The sequence below is a fragment of the Lygodium microphyllum genome, chromosome 17 (genome assembly GCF_053477565.2).
Source record: "Lygodium microphyllum isolate KBCC chromosome 17, Lygodium_microphyllum_v1.1.10, whole genome shotgun sequence".
NCBI lineage: Eukaryota > Viridiplantae > Streptophyta > Polypodiopsida > Schizaeales > Lygodiaceae > Lygodium > Lygodium microphyllum.
Window position 1 is genome coordinate 8755777 of NC_141151.1, and position 26606 is coordinate 8782382.

At 42.0% G+C, this 26606-nt stretch overlaps 1 protein-coding gene across 10 annotated transcripts in view; it reads right to left on the reverse strand.

Moving 5' to 3' along the window:
• The window catches only part of LOC148021551 (poly(A)-specific ribonuclease PARN-like), a 34417-nt gene extending 12320 nt beyond the window's left edge, over positions 1 to 22097 (reverse strand). For all 10 annotated transcript variants that reach the window (XR_015694340.1, XR_015694342.1, XR_015694341.1 and 7 more), the window contains exon 1: positions 21337 to 22097. Coding sequence is in view for 6 of the 10 variants with exons in the window: in XM_087696969.1 (XP_087553095.1) it covers positions 21337 to 21725 (389 nt within the window). In the remaining 4 variants the exon portion in view is untranslated. The remainder of the gene's footprint in view (positions 1 to 21336) is intronic.
• Between the last annotated feature and the right edge of the window lie 4509 nt (positions 22098 to 26606).

The following is a 26606-nucleotide window of genomic DNA, read 5'->3' on the forward strand; positions in this document are numbered from 1 at the left end:
TTTTGCAAGGTTTTGTATTTCAGTGTGGGGCTAACATGCAAGTTTGCACCAATCCTTCCTAAGTTGGAAACAGGATCTATGCACCGTTCCTTTCATGGTTCCATCTACTTGGAGTTTTGCTCTTCTACCAGCATGGAGGCTTCCCCTCCTGCAATGGATCGTGCAAAATCTCTCTTGATACTATCATGGCAGTGCCTTCTATCCTTGCTCTTCCACCAATAGGGATGCTTCATCATCTTCATCCACCTGGTTTTCAGCATCACACAAAGACTGACACCCTCATGCTCCTCTTCCTTCTTCAACATCGACATCCATGTTGAGAGGGGGTTCCACTCCTTGGTATTCTACAAGCTTTGGCACTTGTCTTCGATATCAGCCTTATACCTTCCCTTGTGTATTGCATGATTTCATCATCTTTATACTAGGGCACTTGGACAAGTGAACAATTTCCCCACAGTATATTGTCCAAGTGGCACCTACTGCATGAGCATTCTTTAGCATATAGGATACTATGTATCCCATTATGCAAAGCACCACTAGATACATCCTAAGTTGTTTCCACTAATGGATTACACAACCCTCCTTCACATGATCCTTCATCACCTTTCCCTCATCATCGACATCCTTAAGTGTTGGGTGTACCATCCCCACTCCCATCTTCTAGGTCATTGTTCCTTAATTGGCCACCACCCCTAAAATGAACTTTCGACCCACCCAAAAAAAAAAAAAACACACACACACACATGCATAAAATAAAAGTTCAATGTGATTCAATCCGTCTTTGTAGGGCTTTGTAGGCCACTAGGCAACCGACAAGCACCCTTTGTCCGATGCCCTGTCCTCTCCGAGGTGACTACTTGAACTCCCTTGGTAAGATAACCATTGCCTCTGTAGTCTTGGTAAGCCACTAGGTAGCCACCATGCACCCTTTATTCGATGCCTCGACTGCTTTAGGGTGGAACACCTTGGGATAAACATTATTTGCCTTTTTTTTTTTGACTCAATTTTGAGCCTAAGAGGGGGTGTTGAGCTAAAACATGCTTTATAGCATATTGGCAGCCTTAAACATCCCAAAACATGCTTAATTGATGAAAAACCCTAAAAAAGGGACACTGTTCAAGAGAGTTTCAATGGTCCCCCAAAACCCTAGTTCTTTGGGGCACCCTTCAATATCTATAAATAGACAGGCTCAACCTCATTCCTTTTGTGCAAATTTCAACCAACAGCCTTTATCCATGTGGTGGTCCTACCTTTGCAAATTGTTGTCACTCCTTCCACAACTCCTCTAGTGCCTGACGATGTCTCCCACAATTGTCGCTCACTACCTAGCATCCTCCCTCCAACTGTGTTTAGCATCCCTATCATCACGAACTTCTCTTGCTACTTGCGTTTGGACTCCATAGTCCCTGGAGTCAAATGATAGCCCTTCCCCAACATCAACCGACATGTTGCTGGCTACGTTTAGCCCTTCTCTCCTTCAAGCCGCAGTCGGTGTTCATCCTTCTCTTCCTAACGCCTCTCCTATTGCTGCCTTTGCAATCATCTGGCATCACCACCCAACTCACACATCATCCTTGCAATTGCCTTAGTTTCTTGACTCTCTGGTAATCAATGTTTGATGTTTCCTTACCTTCCATCACTCCGACTGGTAGCCACAGCACTTGGGAACCGTCTTCAGTGGACGGTGCTCTCTGATACTCCAATGCTCTAGCTTTGGGCATTCTGTACACTCTTACATTCACTTACAACATTCATTCACTTCAGAGTTTCTTCTCTCTGTATTTGTCTCTATGCTTGAGTTTTGAGTTTTGAGTTTTGTGTTTTGCATTTAGGGTTTGAGTTTTACTTATCATTGTCTGAGTTTTTGTGTTTAAGTCATGGTTACACATGCTATGTCTCCTCAGTGCAAACCCTAGCATATCTTCACACCTGCCACACAATTCCTTCTACATATCGTATTGCCTATATGCGTCTAATATATGGGCAAATTCTCATTGGTGATAGCTCTTCGATCCCTATCAAAAGCAAAGATGATATGTAGCTGATTCTGAATGGGCAAGGTGATACTCAAACATCAGATGTTCTCTGTATGCCGGGTTTAGGTTATCATCTTCTTTCAATGAGCAAGATTTGTGCTCTTAGCCTTATTGTCAAGTTTGATAAGGATACTTTCCGCGTTCTTGCTAAAGATTCTCAACAAGTTCTTTGTGCAAGTCATGAGGAGAATAGAGTCTACAAGATGTGGACTTCATTAGCCTTTACTTCTCTTCTTCTCTCTTCACAGACCCAAACCAAGCTATGGCATGCTTGGTTTAGCCACCTCAACTACAAGTATCTTAGGAAGGCAACTTGTGGTCAACTTGTACATGAATTGCCAAAGATTGGGATGAGTCACACACCATGTGTGTCTTGCATTTGTGGCAAGCAACATAGAGATGTGATTCCTAGCGAGGCTTTACATAGGGCTAATGAGCCCTTAAAGCTGGTTTCGACACACTTATATGGACCAATGCATACAAAATCCCTTAAGGGAAATTTATATGGTGGTTTACGTACGGTAAAGGTTCGATGTTCAACAATAGCAATTGCACAAAGAGAGAGAGAGAGAGAGAGAGAGAGAGAGAGTGTGTGTGTATGTGTGTGTGTGTGTGTGTGAGTGAGTGAGTCAATGAGAGAGTGAGTAGCAATAGAGAGAGCATGTGTGAGTGAGTGAGTGAGTGAGATGCACAACGTGTGGATACAAAGAGTTGCTTAGGTTTTTGTGATAGTTATATATAATGTACTAAAGTACAAGTGCTAAGGGTGTGTTTACACCCAAGAATGTATAAAAGGCACTGTGGCGCTTTATTCCCAAACCTCCCACCTAAAGAGTGTGTGAGTGAGTGAGATGCACGACGTGTGGGTACAAAGAATTATATCACTCTTAGGTTTTTGTGATAGTTATATATAATGTACTAAAGTACAAGTGCTAAGGGTGTGTTTACACCCAAGCATGTATAAAAGACACCATGGCGCTTTATTCCCAAACAACCTCCCACCGAAAGGTAGCGTGCTTGAAGGTTGAGAAAAGAATCAGCTAAGTCTAAGAATATACAAAGCTGAAATACATATGCTATCCAACTTCCATCATCTATCAGCAACGAGCAAACCGCTCTGCTAAAAGACCCTTCGTGAGCTTTTATTGAGTTTATATACCATCTTTTCTTGCCTCTTAGCCACAGAACCTTCTCGCTATTGCATATATATGTCCTCATACAAATCACCATATAAGAAAGCAGTCTTTACATCCATCTGTATGAGTTCCATATCCTCACATGCAACCAAGCCCAATATGGTTCGCAAAGTAGTCTTTTCACTACATGAGAAAATATTTCATCAAAGTCAATCCCATGTTTCTGCTCAGTGCTAACCCTTTGGCAACAAGCCTACTTTGTACTTTAGCGAGGAACCACAAGTGACCTTCATCTTGTAAACCCATGTGCATGCTAAGATTTTCTACCCTTAGGCAAATGCACCAAATCCCATGTGCCATTTTTCTTTAAAGATTCCATCTTTGCTAACGTAGCTTTATGCCATTTCTTGCTGTCCTCTCTGTCCATTGCTTCCTTGAAGCACAAAAATTCACCACAATCTGTCAACATGACATAATCACTAACATAATTCGCACCAAGAACAAACCTATCTAGTTACTTGGTATTTTTGGTCGACCTACGAACCCAATGATCAGTGTTTGCTAGCTGTTCAACCTACAAATCTGCATTAACAACTTGCTATTCAAAAGGTTCAGCATGTTGTCCTGCCTGTTCCGACTATTCCAACGGCATATTTTCTTACTGAAATTGTGACATATCTTCCATTTGCTATCCCCAAAAGTGGTATGATAGCCTTCATCATCTAGCTAATCTCTGCTTATCAAGCTCTTCTTGAGCTAAGGTATATGCTTCACATTATGCAAAGTGAACATTGAACCATGCTAAAATGCTTGTTGCACACTGTCAATCCCTCAAATGTCACATCCATAATTGTCCCCCAAGTGGACAACACCATGTCTACCACCATTGTAGTTAGAAAGCCACTCACGGTGTGGTGTTACATGAAATGAAGCACCTAAATCAAGGATCCAAGTGTGCATGTCATCATCAAAATCTGCAATCAATGACTATGCACTAAGAGAAGAAGCAAAGAGTACATCACTCCCACTCTCACTCTCGTGACTAACTACATTGACTTCCTCTATCTTCACATTGCTCTTCTTTGCATGTTGGTTGTTCTTCTTCTCATCTTTGTTATCATCAATGCTTTTACCCTTGCCCTTCTCTTTCTTCCACTTAAAGCAATCCCATTTGAAATGCCCTTTCTTGCAACAATGATGGCACTCTACATTTTTTCCACAAGACTTCCTGCGTGCTTTGTTGTCAAAGTTATCCTTCTGCTAGGATCCGCCTCTAGTATGCAGTGCATTGGAAGACTTGTTTGCTAAAATATTTTGCCTATTCAGCTCCTCCATGAGTAAAAAGCTCTCCACATCTAAATATAACAGCAGAGCATTAGAATTACTCATTGCCGTCCTAAAATCGTTCCAACTTTCAAACAAAGTGCATAGCAAAAAGATTGCCTTGAACTTCTCATCAATGTGAAATTCCAAGGCAATCAGTTGGCTGAAAATAGAGTTAAACTCATTCAACTATACAAATATGGCTATACCTTCCTTCATACCAAGGTCTATCAATTTTTTCAACCAATAAACCTTGTTGACTGCACTTTTCAAAGCATATAACTTGAAACCAACCTTCCTTCTATGAATGGGTGGTAATTCCCTAATTACAACTTAGTTACAGCAGTAATATTTATTACAAAACTGAGAAATGCAAACTAACTCACAACCTTGGACAATAGACACCCTGTTGGCCCCAAAACTAGCACCCTTTTCAGTATTTCTTTAATTGAATTCAATAAGAAGTTGATGTACAATGGGATTTCCCAATCCCTTTCGGTATTCCAACTCCCCTTGTTGTCCAAAATGACCAGCAAGTGTTTAATCTAATTTGCCTGATTCGGGCAGTCAATTGCCCTTCACCCACTCTAATGGAGATGGAAAATACTCCAAATTCATTGATTTGTTGGTCCCTCCACTTGAATTTGATGTAAAACAGCTTCAACCCTATTGAATTGGAGTCTTGGAGCTTCCAATTTCTAGCACACTTCCCTAGGCTACTACTAAAACCTAATTTCTACTACAAATTTGGGTTTAAAGCAGAGAAATCTGAAATTTCGCACTCTGGTGATCTCAATGCTATAATCTTCGAAGCAAGGCTATAGAAAGGTTGGGAGATGAGAGAGAATGCTGAGGAGAGAGAAAATTCAAACTTTGTTCACAAAGAATTAAAGAAAATCATTTATTTAATGTTGCTGCCCTATCATGTTGAGCTAAAATATGCATTACTTGCTGATTAGCCTCTTAAACAGCCCCAAAATACACTTAAAAATGCTCTTTTAGAATAAAAACCCTAAAACGGGGAGCAGTTCAAAAGAGTTCAGTGGAAACCCTAATTTTTGGGACGCCCTTCCACATCTATAAATAGACAGGCTTCCCCCATTCAGCCTCATTCCGTCTGTGCAAGTTCTCACACCACGTGCAGATTTCAACCATCAGCCTCCTCCCACGTGGTTGTCCAGCCCTTGAGACTACTGCCACTCCATCCGTGTTTGCTCCTGCTGCTGGCACCTTTATCCATGATGACGTCAGCTACTGGCAACATCATCATCTCCTGCGATCTAATCATCTAGTCATCGCCAGCCACATCAGACACTGTTTCAGCCTGTTGTTTACAGCAAACTATGCACAGTATCCAGCCTTCGATCGGTGGTACACTGCTGCGTTTACCAGTTTCCACCCTCCAAACTGCTGTGTTTTGGTGACCAACCTGCTGCCATTCACTATTCAGTACTCCTACACTCCGACTGGTGGTCACAGACTTAGGATCCATCTCCGCTGGACGTCACACTCCGACATTGCTCTGCCCTTGAGCACACTGTACACTCTTACATTCATTTACAGCATTCATTAACTTCAGAGTTGTGTTCTCTCTCTCCCTTCTTCTGTTTGTTTTTGAGTTTTGAGTTTTGCGTTTAGGGTTTGAGTTCTGCCCTCTGTGTTTGGGTCTGTCTCTTTGTGTTTCTGTCGTGGTCGTACAATCTGTGTGTTCTCAATGCAAACCCTAGCAATTTTCTTCACATGGTATCAAAGCCGGTGCTCTTGTAAAGAGCATCCTGCGGATATTGTGGAGAGCTAGACTTTGTGCAAGGCACACAATACGACTCATAACCAAATCACAATGTCCCAAACACCTTCTTCTCCAGTTCCTATGATATCTTATCAAGCTTCTCCATTATTGGAGAGCTAGACTTTGTGCGAAGCACACAATACGACTCGTAACCGAATCACAATGTCCCAAACACCTTCTTCTCCAGTTCCTATAATGTCTTATCAAGCTTCTCCATCATTGGAGGCCCTGAGACGTCATTATGGATTCGGTGAGGAGGACGACACTCCACCTTCACCAGATTTCACTAACATAATAGAGGAGGACTTTGAGGAGTACTATCGCAACAAGTACGGTGATGTTTACACCCCTCCTACCAGTTTTGCTACCACATTTGGATCGTTTGGTGAGGTTAGCCACCTCTCTGATCATGGAGGACATATGGAATTCGGAACGTCTGGCGATCCATCTTCAACATCTCAGCCAGGTCCAATGTCAGGTTTGTACAATTCTTTTGTGTTGCATGAATCAAAACCCTCGCCTATTTTTTCTATTGAGAGACAGGATCCGAATGGCTTTGCGTATGTGAACTTCAATAGAGGGGCTCACGAAGCAAACGAAATTCAGATACATCTACAGCTTCTGTTTCATTTGAGCATGTCACACACACTTCTCACTTCCCTCCCATTCCACCCTCTTCTATATCACACCTTGATCGCCTCTCATCATCTTTCCAAAACCTTGGATTACACTCCACATCTGCATCACACATCCTAGGGGTTGGATCTTCCATCTCCGCTTCTAGCACCTTTTCCTTCTCCACGTGGCCCTTTCTCTACCTCTTTGCACCATGATACTTTGTTAGGGGGAATGCCACCCTTTCACACAATGCCTCTCACCTTTCAACAAATGAGCACACCTATAACTCCTGGGTCGACTGTGATGGGCACCCCCCTCACTATCCCCAGCTTCACATCTCCCATGACCACTTATACGCAGGGGTTTCCATCCTCAGCTTATGGCTACCATGCCCATGCCTAGTCAACCTATCCCTACCTATGGATCCACCATGCACACTATCCGCATGCCTGGTAGGCTCCCCGTGTTCCCATCCCACCTCTTTGGGTTCCTCATGTAGCTACCATGCCCATGCCTAGTCAACCTATCCCTACCTATGGATCCACCTTGCATACTACCCGCATGCCTGGTGGGCACTCTAGGGCCCATTTCCAAGTGTACTCCACTTCCCCATCCTACCCCCACTACACTTTTTCACACTATCCATCTCGGAGCACTACCACTCCTGTTGCAACGGCCAAAAATGCTTCACAGATAGACACATTTTAACAAGTCAAATTTCACTACTTTGTCTAATTTCATGCAACAAGTGCTTGAGTCTCAGGGTCTTTGGAACCTCGTCATTGGTCTAGAGCCTATACAAGACCCTCGACTAGCTCACCCTGATTACATCCGTCAATGGAGAGTCCGTAATGCCACAGTCAATGTTGAGCTGATGTAGAGATTGTTTCCTGAGTTTCACTCTCGATTGCAGCACTTCCCGCTCGCGTTAGAGCGTTGGAGTCACCTTCTCGACCGCTATGCGGCTCATGATCGTACTCGGCGCATCAATCTCAACTTTGAGCTTCAAGAGTTCTCTATTAAGGAAGGGGATGATCTGAAAGTCAAGCTGGCTGAATATAGGAGGTTACTTGCCGAGTTTGCCACTACTAGATCTCCAAAGTCAAATGACAATCAGATTACATTCTTCTTGAATAAGTTGCTCGAAAAATACTTCAATTTCATTCAACACATCATCTCCCAATTTCGATTGCCAACCTTCTACGAGTTTGAGTGTCAGTTCTTGTGTTACGCAAGGCTGCATGATCAAGTCCACAAGAAATCCTCATCACAGCCTTATTCAGAGCAGAGGGGGTTGGTTGTCTCTTCTTCGAGAGGGAAAACCACCAGTGGCAAGAACTCGCAAGATGCGAAGGCAAGCCAATCAAAGGGTAACTCCTCTTCCTCAAATGGAACCAAAGAATCTAGATCTATCTGGCAGCAACTCCCTAAGAAATACCGATTTTGCACACACTACCAGAGAGCAGGCCATGTGGACGAGGAGTGTCGCTCCAAGGCCCAAGATCTTCCACCTTAAAAGCCTCTGCAAACCACTGCAACTGCACAATCCAATGGGGCTACGCCTTCCGCTCCTGCTTCATCTGCTCCTTTAGCACCCGCCGTTGCTACTGGACATGTGGCTCGAGTACACAGCCTCAACAGCCCATCTCTTTCACCACCCCTGAGGGACTGGGTGATTGGTATACAGGTTCCAATCCCGTTACACTTCATGCATCTATCTCACCTTCCTCCCCACCTCATCAAGCATTCCCTTGGCAGAGCCCTGCTACTAAACGTACGCAATGGTGGCCACCTTCTTAAACTAGCATGTCTCTAGGTCCTTTCAAATACCCTAGGTCAATCTAGCATTCATTTTTCGCACTCTTAGAGTCAGGTCCATAGGATTCATTATCCTTAGCTTTTTCATTCTTTTGACTTCCGCTGCATTTACTCATACATACACATTCATTGCATTTATTTTGAGTTAGATTTTCTTTCTGTTCTGTTTTGCTTTGGAGCATCTCACCACTAACCTCTGTGTTTGCAAATTCTCATCTCTTTTGCAAGGTTTTGTCTTTCAGTGTAGGGCTAACTTGCAGATTGCTTTGGTCCTACCTGGGCTAGAGACATGGGAATGTACACCGTTCCTTTCATGGTTTCATCATCCTAGGAGTGCTTATTACTCTTCTTCCAGCATGGCGGTTTCCCTTCCCGAGGTGGATCATGTAGTATCTCTCTCGATGCTATCATGGCGGTGACTTCTACCTTGCTCTTTTAGCAGGGTGCATCTACTTCATCCACTTCCTCTTCTTTCATTCCTTATGGTTCTCGGCACCATCCAAAGACCCACATCAGGCTCCTCTTTCTTCTCCAGCATCTACATTCAAGTTGAGAAGGGGTTCCTACCCTTCTTGGTATTCTACAAGCTTCAGCACTTTGTCTTCGACATCGACTTTTCCGCCTATTGTACCTTACCCTTTACATTGCATGATTTCATCATCTTTATACTAGGGCGCTTGGACAAGTGAACAATTTTCCCATGAGGGACATTGTCCAAGTGACACCTGTTGCATGAGCATTCTTTAGCATGTAGCATACTTTGCATCTCATTGTGCAGAGTACCACTTAAGCAGATCCTAAGCTGTTTCCACCAGCAGCTTTTGTTACCACACCACCATCCTCCATCACATGGATACCTCATCACCTATTTTTCCTCATCATCGACACCCTAAGTGGATGGATTAGCTTGTTCTGTTTTGTGATGTGTTGGGTATACCCTCCCTACTCTTGTCTTTTGGGTCACTATTACTCAATCAGTCGCATCCCATAAAATTTACCTCATTTATTCAAAAAAAAAAAAAGTTCCATGCGGTTCCATCCACCTTTGTAGGGCTTGGTAGACCATTGGGCAGCCGATGTGCACCCTTTGTCCGATGCCCTGTCCTCTCTAGGGTGACTACTTGGACTCCCTTGGTAAGATAACCATCGCCTCCATAGTCTTGGTAGGCCACTGGGCAGCCACCGTGCACCCTTTGTCTGATGCCCTGGCTGCTTTGGGATGGGACACCTTAGGGTCAATAAACATGACAATGGTTGGCCCAACCTTTCTGCTTAGTTTTGGGCCTGAGAGAGGGTGTTGAGATAAAATATGCATTACTTGTTGATTAGCCTCTTAAACAGTCCCAAAACATACTAAAAAATGCTTTTTTAGCGTAAAAACCCTAAAACAAGGAGTGGTTCGAGAAAGTTCAGTAAAACCCTAATTTTTGGGACGCCCTTCCACATCTATAAATAGACAGGCTTCCCCCATTCAGCCTCATTCCATTTGTGTAGGTTTCTCACTCCACGTGCAGATTTCAACCATCAGCCTCCTCCCACATGGCTGTCCAACCCTTGAGACTACTACCACTCCATCCGTGTTTACTCCTGCTACCGGCACCTTCATCCATGATGACGTGAGCTACTGGCGACATCATCATCTCCTGCAATCTGATCATCCAGTCATCGCCAACCACATCAGACACTGTTTCAGCCTGCTGTTTACAGCATACTATGCACAGTTTCCAGCCTCCGATCAGTGGTACACTACTACATTTACAAGTTTCCAGTGTCCGATCTGCTCTGTTTTGGTGACCAGCCTGCTGCCATTCACTATTCAACACTCCAACTGGTGGTCACAGACTTGGAATCCGTCTCCGATGGACGTCACACTCCGACATTGCTCTGTCCTTGAGAACACTGTACACTCTTACATTCATTTACAGCATTCATTTACTTTAGAGTTGTGTTCTTTCTCTCTCTTCTTCTGTTTGTGTTTAAGTTTCTATGTTTGAGTTTTGAGTTTTGAATTTAGGGTTTGAGTTTTGAGTTTTGCGTTTAGGGTTTGAGTTTTTCCCTCTGTGTCTGTGTCTGTCTCTTTGTGTTTCTATCGTGGTCATACACTTCGTGTGTCCTCAATGCAAACCCTAGTAGTTTTCTTCACATGTCAAACAGTCATGGAAGTTGTCACCTACAGCTTAGGACCACTACGCAAACTACTACCCCATCCTATATGCTATCATCAGCACCAGAAGGACCTTGGGCCGCTATCACCTGCTCTTGGAAAACTCCAAACTACTGTCATATGCTATAGGACTGATCCCTAGTGACTGCAAACCTCTCCTTACCCTCTAATAGTCTCTTCTCTCACAATGGTTGAAATAGACTCCATTAGCCCCTAAAAACGTTTTTCCCACTTGCATGGGCAAGTTTTGCCAAGTGGCAGCCTTCTAATACCATTTTCAGCATTATCCAACCTATTAAATATTAATTTTCAATCTTTAAATATTGAAAGTTAATCTAATGATTATTCCGATGCCCAAAAAAATAATCTAACTAGTCAATCCTTGCAATCGTCCTCGATTGCATTGCCAGATACATCAAAAGCAAAATAGTGGACTAGAATTTCCCCAAGGCATCATAGTTAACACAACATTGCATACTACTACTCAACCATTCCATATACCCAACACATGTTGAAAATTACCAGCCAACTTAGCATAACATAAGACTCACAAAGAATCTCAAAAACATTGCCAAATTATCATGTGGCATGTCTATTTCTCATTAGCTCAACTCATCTGGCAAAAGTAAACCATAGCATAGCATAAACCATGACTAAAACATAAATGGCATCATAACATATACTTTTATCCATAAAACCAGTTGAATACCACTAAATATTAATGATCATACAATAAAAACCAGCATTCATTAATCAATCCTCGATGATCATTAATGAATGCAAATGTACAATTTCAAAGCTACAATGAAAACCATACCCATCTACATACCAAACATAGTGACTAGTATACTAAATAATGATCTCTTGGCAAACATACTGTCAACTACAGTACCTTGAATGTATGCTGAATACATCCAAGATCCATTACATCTAGAGTTGTCCATCATTGAGGAGCGGAGGTGCTAGCTCCCTCACGAGCATCAAGTAAAACTTTGGACCCCCGCTCTGCTGAACCTGATTGAGCCCAAACTAAAGTCCGATCTAACTGAAAAGCATCAAGGTAAAGCTGCAACAACTGAGGATGGTCTACCATGTCATCCTTCTCCATCCATTTGGCATCCATTGGTGAATAATTGTGAAACTTCACCAAGTATCTTCTAGAAACCTTACCCCTGATCTTGCGCTCTTTGTGTACCAAAATTTGCTCTGGTACCAATATTTCATCGAGCTCTTCAAGCTTGGGCTGAATTTCAACATATGCATCCTCTAGCACATCACTATGAAAAGGTCTAAGTAAGCTCACATGAAAGGCATTGTGTATCCGAAGTGTGGAAGTGATTTCAGCCTATAGCATGCATTAGTGATGCTCTCCGATACTTGAAATGGTCCATAGTATCTCATAGACAGCTTTGGATACAATCGCTCTTTGCCCTTCATCTTTTTTAGCTGTGCCTTTTCAAAATGCAGCAATACATAATCGCCCTTTGCAAAGTGCAAAGCACGCCTATGAAAATCAACTGCACTCATTCAACTTTATTTTCAAATTTACCCTTTTTCTTAGCCTTGGCCTCAGTGACATGTGGCTTGGCATCACTATCTTGGAATCTTGCATCCTTTCCACACAGCAATGTGTCGACTATAGTAGCAGTTTCTATAAGCTGAGACATGCTGGAAACAGAGGACTTAATACAAAAATCCTGAACACCCTTTGGCAAACCACAAATATACTTCTCCACCTGCTCATGGAGGGGTACTCTCTGCTAGCAAGTAACTGGCAACAATGCATCCCAAAACTTCTTATTATACTAATCTAAGTTCTTGCAATCTTTGGAATTCAACCAATTTCAAGCTGTCATAATGTCTACTTCAAAGGTACTTGTCAACCAATTTGAAGCAAACATTTGCTTAAACTAGACCCAAGTGGTAGGTGACTTCCCTTGAATAAGAAGTGTAGACCACCACTGCAATGCATTTCCCTTCAATAATGTGGCTGCCTTTCATATCTTAGATGCCTCTGTAAAGTTGCCTCTAGAGTAGGTTGCATCAAACTACTGAATAAAAACTAGTGCTTTCAGCCTATCTTGTGCACTACTGAAAGGCTCAAACTTCACACTTTTACTACCTTCAGCAGACCTGTGGGAGTCAAGTTATCATAAATAGGCTGCAGCAGAAAGGGTACATTTGCTATCTTTACATGATAACCGACCCTAATAGATGCTGACCAGCACCAAATCCTGTGCTTCAACAGTCCCTCGAGATGCAAATACATATCCATATGCCCTGCTTTGTGCCCCAGGCATCATGCCTATGCTGCCATACATGGGATTAGGCATTCCACTTGTATTACCTGAATACATTGGGTGTTGTGAGCCATGCATTGGCTGCTGCATACCATAGGGATTTGAGCTATACATTCTAGTATGCAGTGCATGTCCAACCATAGCATGAAAAATGGTACCACCACCAAAGTATCCTTGCTGTCCCATGCTTACATGTGCATAATTACCTTGCTGCCCATGTTCCCATGGATTGGCACTACCAAGTTGGCCATGCATTTGCACTTGCTGACCCATGGGTACAAACTGTTTGTGCTCATCAAGTATTTTGGGCTCTTTCAAAGAAGACTTAGGCATTTCCTTAGATTCTTGTGGCTATCCCGACGTCATAGAAGGTATCTTCTCTCTTTGCCTTTGTTGTCCTTTCTTGGGCATTCACGAATCGAGAAAAATGAAAATCCTTTGCCAGTTCAGCAAAAAGATTTGCTCTGTGCACATTCGATCCTTAAAGCTATCATCGAATTCTTTAGCCCCTTGCTGGTCATCAACCTCTTTATGCATTGAAGTGCCAACATTTGGGTCATTTCCCACATTTTCAGCTTGTTGTCCATGCTGAGAACCATGCCCAACATCAGTCATTGCATTTCCCCCTTCACCATGTGACTAACCGAGAAGTGATGCCGAGTAAAATCTTCACACATACGCCAAAATCCCCAAATTCCGGAAGTAGATGTGTACTAAATCTCTGAGATTTGTCAAGATGTGCTTATGCAAGCGTAACAACCTGCAGAGCACCAAGGAAAGAAGGAAAAAAAGGAAAAAAAATGTTTCTTTTTTTTAAACTTGTTGGCAAGTAGGACAGCATATGATCTATGCCTAAGAGCTGCCGCCAAACTGCCTGCAACAGAATGTCAGCACGCAACCTACACCTCTTGCATGTCGCCTCCTACGAACATGGCCTATTAATCACTGCTTGCGCCCATCGAACTATTTGTGTCGCGTGTCCCCTATGCTGACATGGACTAGCTACCTGGAACTGCGTGGCCTGTCTATCGCTTGATTGCATGGAACTTGAGAGGCGAGCAACCTTCAACTTTGATACCAGTTTGTGGTGGTCTACGCACGGTAAAGGTTCAATGTTCAATAATGGCAATGGTGGGGAGAGAGAGAGAGAGAGAGAGAGAGAGAGAGAGCAGCAATAGAGAGTGCGAGGGAGAGTGTGTGTGTGAGATGCACGATGTGTAGGTACAAAGAGTTGTACCACTCTTAGGTTTTTGTTATAGTTATACGTCAAGTACTAAAGTACAAGTGCTAAGGGTGTATTCACATCCAAGCGTGTATAAAAGGCACGGTGGGAATTTATTCCCAACAATTTATACTTTATGCTAATTGTGCATTGCTTTGCCCTTGGGGCATTTCATACACTCTTACATTCATTTACAACATTCATTCACTTCAAAGTTTCTTCTCTCTATGCTTGTCTCTATGTTTGAGTTTTGAGTGTTTTGAATTTTTCATTTTGTGTTTAGGGTCTGATGTTATGAGGACATGTATTTTTTAAACCTCACTTAACATGTGGATTAATTTTTAATCACATGATTAAGTAAATGTTGCACATGTGAGGTGCAACTAGGGCTAGAGTAAATTTACGAGCCCGAGACCTAAGAAAATCACGAAATGTCAAAGCAAAAATTGCTATAAGTTATGCCGCACAGGTACTTGGTGGAATCTGGTGCCAGTTATTGGCCCAGGTCACTCATTTGGCCATAAGTGTCAGTTTTTGTGACACTAGAGAAGTGGCGTGTAATGGTACCTAATGCCAATCTAATGGTCAAAGATGGTACAAAGACACTCAAGAATGGAAGTGCCTAGTCAATTTAATTATTGGCCAGTCAGATTATTCTTCAAGACACTGAAATAATTATTAGATTAATTTTCAATATTTAAAGACAAAATTAATATTTAATTATGGCTAATACTGGAAAAACCATTTGGGAAGGCTGCCACTTGTCAAAAATGTCCATGCAAGATTGAAAAACATCTTTAGAGGCTCGAGAGGCATTTTTGGTATATTCAGTCTGCAAGAGAGAGGGAGAAGATGCTGTTGGTCTGATTTGCAGCCATTGGAGGACCTTTTGAGGCAACCAGGGACAAGAGAAGACCAATCAACAGTAGGTGACAGCATCTATAGACTGGAGAGAGGCATTTTTGGTGTATTCAGTCTGCAAGAGAGAGAGGGAGGAGATGCTGCTAGTCTGATTTGCAGCCATTGGAGGACCTTCTAAGACAGCCAGGGATAAGAGAAAACCAATCAACAGTAGGTAGCAGCATCTATAAAAGTCCCAATGGCTTAACCAAACGAAGGTCGTCTTCCTAGCTAGAGATGTCCTGGAAATGTTAATGATCCTCTTGCCAATGTAGTGCCATTGATTATTTTTAAGAAAGATTATAATAAAGACCTCGATATTCATATAGCATAGTTCATGATAGTGTGTGTGGCTAATAATGCTAGAATCCTAGATCATTGACTCACAATATTCCCCACAACTTTCAAGGAAGCAGCGTTTCTCTAGTATGAAAGATAGGCAACAAGAACTTTTGGCTTATGAGATGACCTAAAGTGAGCTTTTACTCACTATCTTTAGGCATGATTTGAGACAGGGCTGCAACAGTAAATGACTAAATTTCTTCAATTCTTTGCACTATAAGCTGTTGTGGTAGGGCAGCAACTGCATTTGACTGATTTTTAGTCATTCTTTGCGACAAAACTCCGAATTTTCTCTCTCTACAGTTTTCTCTCTCATCTCCCAACCATTTTACAGCCTTGCTCTGAAGATCTCAGCATTTGAACCTTTAGAGGCTGAGAAGTTGCAAATTTCTCTGCTGTAAACCCTAATTTACAGCAAAAATTAGGGTTTAGCAGCAGCCTCAGGAAGCGCACCAAAAATTGAAAGCTCCAAGAGTTGGATTTTTCAAGGCTGAAGGTGAATTTCAGCTAAATTCAGGTGGAGGACTAGCCAGCCATTGAATTTGGGGCATTTCCATCGTCTATGAAGTGAGTGAAGGCCAATTAAGTACCCGAATCAAGGGGCAAATCAGATTGAAGACTTGCTTGTCACTTTGGACAGCAAGGGGAGTTTGGATTGCGAAGGGGTTCCGGAGAATCCCATTGTAAATCAACTTTTTCTTCGATAAAGCTAAAGAAATACCGAAAGGGACGCCAATTTTGGGACCAATCGGGTGTGCATTGTCCAAGATATGTAGGTAAATTTGTATTTTCAAATTTGCATTTATTGTTTGTTGCTGTAATTAAGTTGTGATCAGGGATTTACCACCCATCCATGGAAGTAAGGCTGGTTACATCTGAGATTTTCTCATCTCTGTTTGAGTCTTTGTGTGTTTTAGTCTTGGTCATACATACTCTTTTTCCTCGATGCAAACCGTCGCATATCTTCACAAGCACCTTTGGAGTTCTTCGACATCTTTGGCACCCTAGATACCTTCTTCGGTACGACCGACGGCACTTTCTTCGTCATCCAATAATTGAGAGTCTGTGATCCATGAGTTTTTAGATTCCCTATCTCTTGTAGAGGGGGATTCAAAGGCTCGTGTTCGTTTTTTGCCTCTACATGGGTTCCTCCTCCTTCGGATTCAGAGAACCCCTTTGTCTCAAGGGAGAGACGTACTCTATCATGAAGTTCTTCACCCACCATTTACTCTTTGGGGGATGGCTATCTTCGAGCAATCATTTCTCCTCTTGATACCCAGGATCTTCACATGCCACTTAGATCAGGGCCTTGGAGATTCAACTGCAACTTGATGACGAGGCCTTCGAATTCCTTCCAGCATGGAGTTACAAAGCTAGTAGCCTCTCTCCCAAGGCAAAGATAGATTCTCCAATTCAACCTATCTACTAATGTTCCTTACTATAGGTTACCTTTCAAATGGAAATCTTGGATCTCAAGGATCCTCTCCATCTTCTCCTTACCTCTCTTCACTCCTCTTTCTTCATCCCTTTTGGGACTAAGAGAGGGTGTTGAGAAACCACTTTTTTCATGTATCTACCTCAACTAGGGTTTTGCACTAACAGCCCCAAAAAGGCTAGTGCCCTCATTCTAGGCACTTTATCAGTGGGCACCCAACCCACTCAGTGGTGCACCATCTTAAACACCAAAGGTCTATAAAGGTCACCCCTCCATTCATTCAACACATCCCTTTTCATTCATTCAACACTATTCTTCTGTCATCAGGCATTCTTCTCTCCTCTCTCCAACCCTTCCACTTTCCTCATACCCCTTTTGGCGAACATTGTGGTTTGTGGTTCGTGGTTGTCTTCCACCATCTTCTCCTTCCACTTCAGGCACCCTATTCCCATAGCATCAAGCCTTACCTATGGAGTATCTTCCACCTAGCATCATCATCCCTCTGCTTGGGTTTGGCAACCTTCTCCTTTAACCTCCACCTTCACCTACGTTTTTCAATTTGGAGGCTTCCCCACGATCTGGCGTCATCTCCTCTTGCTTGGACTCAACATCTCCTACCTAGCATCAAGATTCACAACTTCGCGTCATCCATCTTGTGTTTGATCGTCTAGAGAGCTTCCCCTTGCCTGGCATCATCATCCCCAACTTAGCGTCAACATTCTCCACCTTGGCATCAGCCTTCAAGCACCTGGTGTCAAGTTTGTAAACCCTGCTACTTGCATTTTGCAATCAAGAGGCTCCTCCACCTTTCATTTGCAGCACCCATGCTCCTAGCGTCATCTTCCATCTAGTGTTTTGCTGCCTAGCCCACCTCCTAGCACCCAAGGATTATGTGTCATTCCCTCGACAATCGGTAATCTTCTTCTTTATCTCAAACGCCATCAGAGGATTGTGTTCCACTCCCCAACAACTATCCTTCATCGTTGGCATACATCTTCCATAGTCCACTACCCAAAGGACTGCGTTTTGCTCCCTTAATTGCATAGATTTCCACAAGTGCTGCAGCCTGACTCAAACAGGATAGTGCAGTCGTCTTCTGCGCTTCGGCTCCGCTGTATCAACTTTTCTTTACATGGCATGATTTAGTGCTTCATCATCTTGTTCGCTTATGTTGATGAGTTTCTCTTTTCTCTCAGTGTTTTCCGTACACACTTTGTGTTTCTCCCTGCAAACCCTACTCTCTCTCTCTCTACATTGTCACATATTTTTTACAACCTTGACCAAAGGACACGATTTGCTTGTGCTTTATGGATAATCTCATTTTGACAAGTGATCATGCCCAAAAGCTGCTTGAGATTACCAATATGGGCCTTCTTCACTTCTTTCAAGTTTATGAGATTCCGCAGACTCCAAGGGGGATTTTCATCTCCCAACAACGGTATGTCACATGTGCAATAGCTTTTGACTACGTTTGAGATGGAGGGATATAAGGCTATTACAACTTCCATGGATATGAACTTGGAAGGGCACGTCTCATGTTTACCAGCGGAAAATGCTACCTACTTACAATAGGCAGTTAATCGGGTCATTGATATGGCTTTTAAACACTCGAATTGATTTGTATTTTCCCCTGTAGGTTTGCTTGCAAGTGTTATGAGTGAACCCAAGCTACTTCATTGGAAGGCTACAATGAGGATTTTGTAGTTTCTAAGGGGGAACCCTAACCTAAATATTTATTATCCAACAAGTATTGGAGATTTAACCTTCATTCTACATGGCTAGACAGATTTAGATTGGGCTGGAGATGTTGACCACAGGAGATCAACAACGGGAGATTGATTCACTTTGGGTGTAGGTACTAGCTGTTGAAGTAGTAAGAAGCAACCCACAATTGCCCCATCAACTACAAAGGTGGAATATAGAGTGGCATCTTCTACCACATGTGAGACAATGTGGCTTCAAAGGTTGTTAAGAGAGCTTGGTTGTCCTCAGATAGGTCTTACTACACTACATTGCAACAACGAAAGTTGCATCGCTTTGGCACAAAATCTTGTATTCCATGCTAGGTCAAAGCACATTGAGATCCAGTACCATTTCATTCGAAAGAAAATCTTGGATGAGACCACTAATGCGGTATATTATAAGACAAGGATAACTTGGCAGATTTGTTTACGAATGCTCTTCCTCAGGTTGTTCTTCGATATCGCTCCAGATCCCTGAGCCTTATGCCATGTCTAAGATCTAAGAAGGGATGTTGAAGACTACCACATGCTTGTGCCACATGGCATCCTACACAACATTTGCAGGTTGTTTGACTATCTAGGAATGCTGGAAAATACCTTATAACTGCATGAAACTATCCAACCTATATCCTAGAAATGCATAACTGTGCTTGGTAGTGTATTTTCCAACATTCCTAGGTAGTCAAACAAGCCCCACATATTGTGTAGGATGCCACATGGCACAAGCCTTTATTGCGCAACATCTTCTTTTCTCTTTTTTTTTAAACCAACAATTGCCGTTTGCAACAACTGACCTGATCATTTTATTGATGATTTTTTTGCCTATTTATAGGCTAGACAATCTCCAATCACACTCAAATGTTTTTTAGGTGGAGAGAGAGATCATCCAGTAGAGATACACTCAGCAACCCTCATACATATCTTCCTTCTTCATTTTAATTGCAGATTTCTACATTCTGCTCTCTTTTTCTCTCCCTCTTCTCTTTGTGTTTATTTTCTTTCAATCCGGTCCTACGCTTTCATATTCGCTGCACTTGGACAAATGGAGACATGTACTGAGAATGAGTAGCCATGCATGAGGTGTTGTGGCAGTTTTATTTATGAAGTAGTTATACCCGATTGTTCTAGTAGTTTGTGCAAATGTGAGTAGGCCATGTATATGTGAGTGAGACTACAAGGTAAGGAGCATACTTTATACATTGCTACATGTTATTTTCCTCCTATGAAGCCTCTTTATACCCCACCCAAAAGACAATCACCATATACAATTGTAGATGAGGACATTTGAGGGAGATATCGTTTTACTCTGGGACTTTAATGCTAGAACAACTTGTCATGAGGTGTCTTTCTTTCATGCATCAAAGAAGAGGCTGCTCTAAAGAAAACTGCTAGGTTTATACTGAGAAAACACAGTGTACAACCGCCACAAAAACACAAAGAGACAAACACAGACATAGAAATCAAAACTCAAACCCTAAACGCAAAACTCAAACACAAGCACAAGAAGGGAGAGAAAAACACAACTCTGAAGTAAATGAATACTATAAATGAATGTAAAAGTGTACAGATACTCAAGGGCAGAGCAAAGTGTTGGAGAGTGACGTCCACCGAAGACAGATCCCAAGTCTGTGACCACCAGTCAGAGTGTAGGATGGAGAGGATGCAGCAAACGCAGGTGTCAAGAGGACCTCGAGCAATAAACGCAAGCTAGTTGGACAGATGACCAAGAGGGCTGGCAGTTGTCGCCTGGTTCGGAGAATCTGTCACTTGATGGAGGAAGTTGTCGCCTGGGAAGATGACACCAAACACAAGCTATAGATGCAGTTGCCACAGGTGTTAAATAGGTCCAAACACAGCAACAGAAGGTTGCTTGATGATAGAGATGGGGTGCCAGCTGTCACCTACACATTGGAGGAGCAAACGCAGCAATAGAAGGTGTGGCAGCAGTCTCTGGGTCTGGACAGCCACATGTATGTGGACTGATGGTGACTGAAATCTCGCTCAAGGGTGCGAAACCTGCACAGACAGGAATGAGGCTGAATGGGGGCAGCCTGTCTATTTATAGATATTGAGGGTGCCCCAAAGAATTAGGGTTTTTGGGGGACCACATGATGGCTTGGTAGTAGAGTACTTGATACATGCTAGAGAGATGGTGACAAAACTTCTTGCGTATATGTCAAACACAAGTATGCATCAAGGCTTTCCAAAGAGCTCGAGTATTAATGCTATTGTCCTCTATACTCAATTCAAGTGGCCCCATCTTAACTACTAGCCCTATCGTACTATGATGATTGGTCACATCTTGGCAAAGCTCCCCAGAGCTGGTCTTCTAATTTGCACAAAGAAGCTCCTATTACCTATGAGCGGTATTTTGCATTTAGTACATTTACTACACTGCTCAGTCCGTGTAACTCCATGTTCGATTTTAAGTAACATGATCGGACACTTTTTATATATTAGAGATGCGAGATCACTTGAATTTTCCCTTGACATAAGGGTAAAGAACAGTACGGATGGGCAATCAAACTGTATGGATTGTTGTTCTGCTGCTGGAAGAGGGCGACACCCGCCTGCACAACGGCAAACTTCTCAGCTAAGTGCTTGAGCCGCCAATAGCACCGCTCGACATCGTACGACAGGACGTCTGAGGGCTGGCGGTGCGGAGGTGGGATGCTGTGGATTCCACTGAGCTCGAGGTCGATGGCCACAAAGTCTGCGGATTGGAGGTGGACCTTGAAAGCCTCAAGGGCCTGCCAGAAGTTCTTCCTGGTGATGTCTCCCAGGCTATGGTGGGCCTCATGTGCCGCCGTGGTCGAGAACGCTAGCCCTTTGAGGGGCCTGCACCACCAGAAGCTCAGAGCAGCTCTCCCCTTCGAGACACGCCCGCGGAGAGCACCCATGGCGAGATAAAGTCTTTTCGAGAGCCTGGTGCTCAACAAAGGAGCGGTAAATAAGAATGGGCGGACGGTAATTTCCCGTTAACCAGCATTGCACGTGCAGCTGAATCCCTGTGCCATGTGGGTGCATGTGCCAGAAATTCTTCAAAGATATGTGAGATTAACCAAGAATATGAGAACACAACGCCTTTTGAGACCCAACACGCACAAAAACTTTGAGGCGCTGCTGCGAATGCGAGCGATACCAGGTGCAAAAGAATTACAAAAATTGCTTGTTCAAGGGGACGGCAGACCAAAAAATCGCAGTGCACTAGAAGAATTGAAGGTTTCGAATCAACGTGTTGGGATAACCGCTTTACTTTCATGGCTGCAACATTCCTGGCTCCCCTTCGAAACAATAAATAATTATATTGGGGATCGCCTTCTTATTGGCACAAGTACCCCCTTTTTGGCTTGCAATGTTGTGGGTTTCTGTTTTGGAATAAACTTTTACGTTTTATTAAATAGTAAAAAGTAAAAGTTTGTTACACCCACTTGATCTTCAAATAGAAACCCTAGCCATTGTGACCGAGTAAAAGAGAAGCTCGAGCACAATATCTAATTTCTTTTCTTTTCTTTTACTTACAAAATTTGTAGAGCAATTTTCTTGCGTGGCATTATTGAAGAAGATCTAGAGTTGTTTCTTAAGGGAGATGAGGATGAAGCCACTTCATATTCTTTTGTCTTCATAAGCACAAGGTTTCTTTCTTGAAGATGAATATTTTGAGGGTTGTATTGTAAATAATGGGAAGAATTAATATTTGGGAAAAATCAAATACCAAGTCGCATTGACAAGGTATAACATGTAACACACATATATTTTTTCATCATCAATCTCAATAATCAAAACATTCTCTTCATCTCTCTTTTTCTTGAAAGTTTCATGTCTTCTCTCTCATCCTAATCGCTCTCAAGCTTCAATGTGGTGAACAAAAGAGACGTGACCCTGACCACTATCAAAGAACTCTAGATGCATATATCTTTTCAAGAAGATTTTGCAACAAAGAATTTCTTTTGAAAATATCTAGATATTGTGTATCAAAGAGGCTTAGACTCCGGTCTTCATTTTAGCCAAAATTTTGATTTTTCCTAAACAAATTTGTGTCATTTGTAAATTTGAAAACAGATAATACTCTCACTTACCTATCATTCTAGCCATTGTAATAAGTCCAAATTTTGTTTATTAGATGGAATGTAAAGGACTAGAAAGAATTAATATTTGAAAAAAACAAAATACCAAGTCACACTATCTAGGTATAAGATGTAAGAGACTTGTTTTTTTTTCCACCATTCATCAATAATTAATAAACTAACAATGATGGGCGGTTACCACCTATAGTGTATAGACATGCAAGCACTAAATATGGAGTAAATCTTGGTGGATAGGCACATGTGGCTTTTAACCCCCAACAATCTCCCATTTAAAGATGAATGTATATGAGTGAGGAGAGGAAAAAAAAAAAGTGGCAATGTATAATGTGTACATATAAGTACAACAAGATAAGGAATAGACATTATCTCATCCTACACCCATCAACTTCCTAAGGAAAGCATAGCGTTCCACTAGGAGACTTTTACTAAGTAGATCTATAGGATTCTCATTTATAGAAATCTTGATAAGCTCTATTTGCTTGTCTGCATTCACCTCTCTGATGATGAAGTGATAAACCGATCTCAATGTACTTGGTCTTTGCATGAAAGACCAAACTACGTGCCAACTGGACAGTATACATAGAGTCCAAATGCAATGCAGGATTCATAGTCATACCAAGGTTGTAACCAGATGGTCTAACCATAAGGCCTCCTTGCAAGCCTCAATGGTTGCAATGTACTTAACCTTGCTAATACACAAAGCCATGCATGTATGCATCCTATACATCCAAGAAACAATACCTCCAATGAAAGTGAAGATATAGCTAGAGGTGGACTTCCTACTATCTACATATCCTATATAAATTGAGTCTGTGTAATCCATGACACTAGTACCTTAGCCATCATAACAAATGTATATTTCTACAATACCCTTAAGGTATCTTATGAGATCCTTCATGACGTCCCAATGTGGTCAGCACCATATAAAAAGCCACAACTCCCACTAAAAATGATATGTCAAGTTTAATGGTTATCATGGCATACATCAAGCTATCCAGTGTGAATGCATTTGGGATCTTTGCCATCTTGGTCTCATCATCTAAATAGGGATAATTTGCATAGCTAACCTTCATATGAGAAGGTAATGGGCAATCAATAAGCTTACTACCCTACATATGGAATCACTCAAGTGCTCTATAAATGTACTCCTTTTAGGATAAGTAGAGAAGTTCTTTAGAGAGTTTGCATGTAATGCACATACTCAGGATGTAAGAGGTATACCCCACGTTCTTTATCTCAAAACTCCTCTTGAGCTAAATCTTCAAAAAAGCACCTTCTTCTATAAAGACATGGATCCATAGCGTTGCATGAATAACCTTGGGAATGAATAAAAGCATCAAACTTGTGGTACCATTTCCTAGGTTCTTGCTTAAATCCATAGAGACTCATTCTCAATTTACACACTAGGTGTTCCTTGTACTTTTCCACAAATCCCTTAGACTACTACATATAAATATCTCCATGTAAGACAGTTGTTTTCACATCCATTTGCTAAAGCTCAAGATCTAATTGTGTAGCCAAGGCCAAAACCAAGTGCAAGGTAGTCATCTTGACCGCGGGGGAGAATTTCTCATTGAAGTCAACTCCCTTTTTATGTTTAAAACCCTTTGCAACCAAATAGGCCTTGTATGCTAGCTTAAGGTGACGAGGGGTGCTCTTCAACTTATACATCCACTTGCATACCAATGCATGTTTACTATCTAGCAAGGAAACCAAGTTGTGTGTATGAGTTTTCTACAACGAATAAAAACTCAAACTGCATGGCCCTCTCCCAAGAGTAAATATCACCTTTACATATAGCCTCCTCATAAGTAAAGGGCTCATCAAATCTATTATACCAATATATAATGCATAGAGAACTCTAAATAATTAGGAGAACATGAGGCTCTAGTAAAGCATCTCAAAACTGGCTATGGGGCATGGACAATCTATCCTCTATGTCTATCATCATGAGTCTATACAATAGACGGATCTTGTGTGAAGGCATATCGTTCCACCAGGAAACTTTTAGTGAGTAGATCTATAGGATTCATATCCATAGGTATCTTAACAAGCTCAATGGAATTGTCCTCTAACACCTCCCTCATGAAGTAATACTACTCCTCAATGTGCTTTGTCTTCACATAGAAGACTGGATTACAAGCAAATAGAATGCCACTCATTGAATCCGAATGCAATATAGGAGTCATAATTATACCAACATCTGCAACTAGATGACCTAACCATATGGCCTCAATAGTACCTACAATGTACTAACTTCAATAGTAGACAAGGCCATGCATTTCTATGTGCTGGACATCCAAGAGATAGCACCTCCAACAAAGACATACCCAAAGGTGGACTTTCTAGTATCTACATGTCCTACTTAATGTGAGTCGGTGTAGCCCATGACTCTTGTATCTTGGCTACCATAGCAAATGTGCCTTTCAGATATCTCATAATCCCTTTGCAATGTCCCAATGTCACTTGTAAAGTGCAAGCATATAACGTATTACAACTCCCATTGCAAATGCTATGTTAAGATCAGTGAGGCTATCATGGCATACATCAAATTGCCCACTGCAGATGCATCTGAAACCTTGGGCATCTCAAGCCTCTCATCATCTAGGTGTGGATAATGGCCTAACTAACCTTCACATGGGAAGGTAAAGGATAGCCAATAGGCTTACCATCCTACATATGGAATCACTCAAGTACTCTATGTATGCACTCCTTCTAGGATGAGAAGAGAATTTCCTTAGAGCGATTGTGTATAATGTGCATATAAAGTATGTGGGAGGCGTGTCCCATGTCCTCCATCTCAAAGCTCTTCTTGAGCTCAATCTTTAAAGCATCCAACTCAACATAAGCACTCCAGCTAAGCACATCATCAATATAAAGCACGAAAATAATAAGGCTACCATAATGAGTCTTCTTTATGTATAAACATAGATCCATATCATTGTAAGAATATCTCTATGAACACATGAAACTATAAAACTTATGATACCGCTCTTTAAGTGCTTGCTTAACCCCATAAAGACCCTTCTTCAAGTTTGCAAACTAAGTGTTCCTTGCCTTTCTTTGCAAAGCCCTTTGGTTACTACTTGTAGGTCTCACTATGCAAGTCCCCATATAAGAAAGTCGTCTTAACATCCATCTAATAAAGATCTAGATCCAACTAAGCAACCAAGGCCAAGGCCAATTGTAGGATATTCATCTTGACCATATGAGAAAAGACTTCATTGAAGTCAACACCATGCTCCTACTTAAAACCCTTTGCAACCAATCTAACCTTATATACTGGTTTAGGGTGACCAGGGATACTCTTCATCTTGTATACCCACTAACATAGCAATGCATGTTTCCCATTAGATGAGGAAAGTAAGTCCCACGTATGATTCTTCGACAAAACTTAAACTATATAGCCCTCTCCCAAGAATGAGAATCACCTTTATGCATAGCTTCCTCTCATAGGTAAGTGGATCGGTATAGTTAGTCACCATAATATAATCCATTGAGGGTAACTACAAGTAGGCTGTCTATCTGGGGCACGCTCTATGGTAATAGGAGGCTCCTCCTGAAAGACCGCCCTATGTACCTCAACTAATTACTCAGGTTGCTTATGTATATTTTCTTAATGAGAACGAGACTACATGACTAAGCATACTATGGACTCTTTCTTGAATAGTCATGTTTATGCTCTCTGCAACA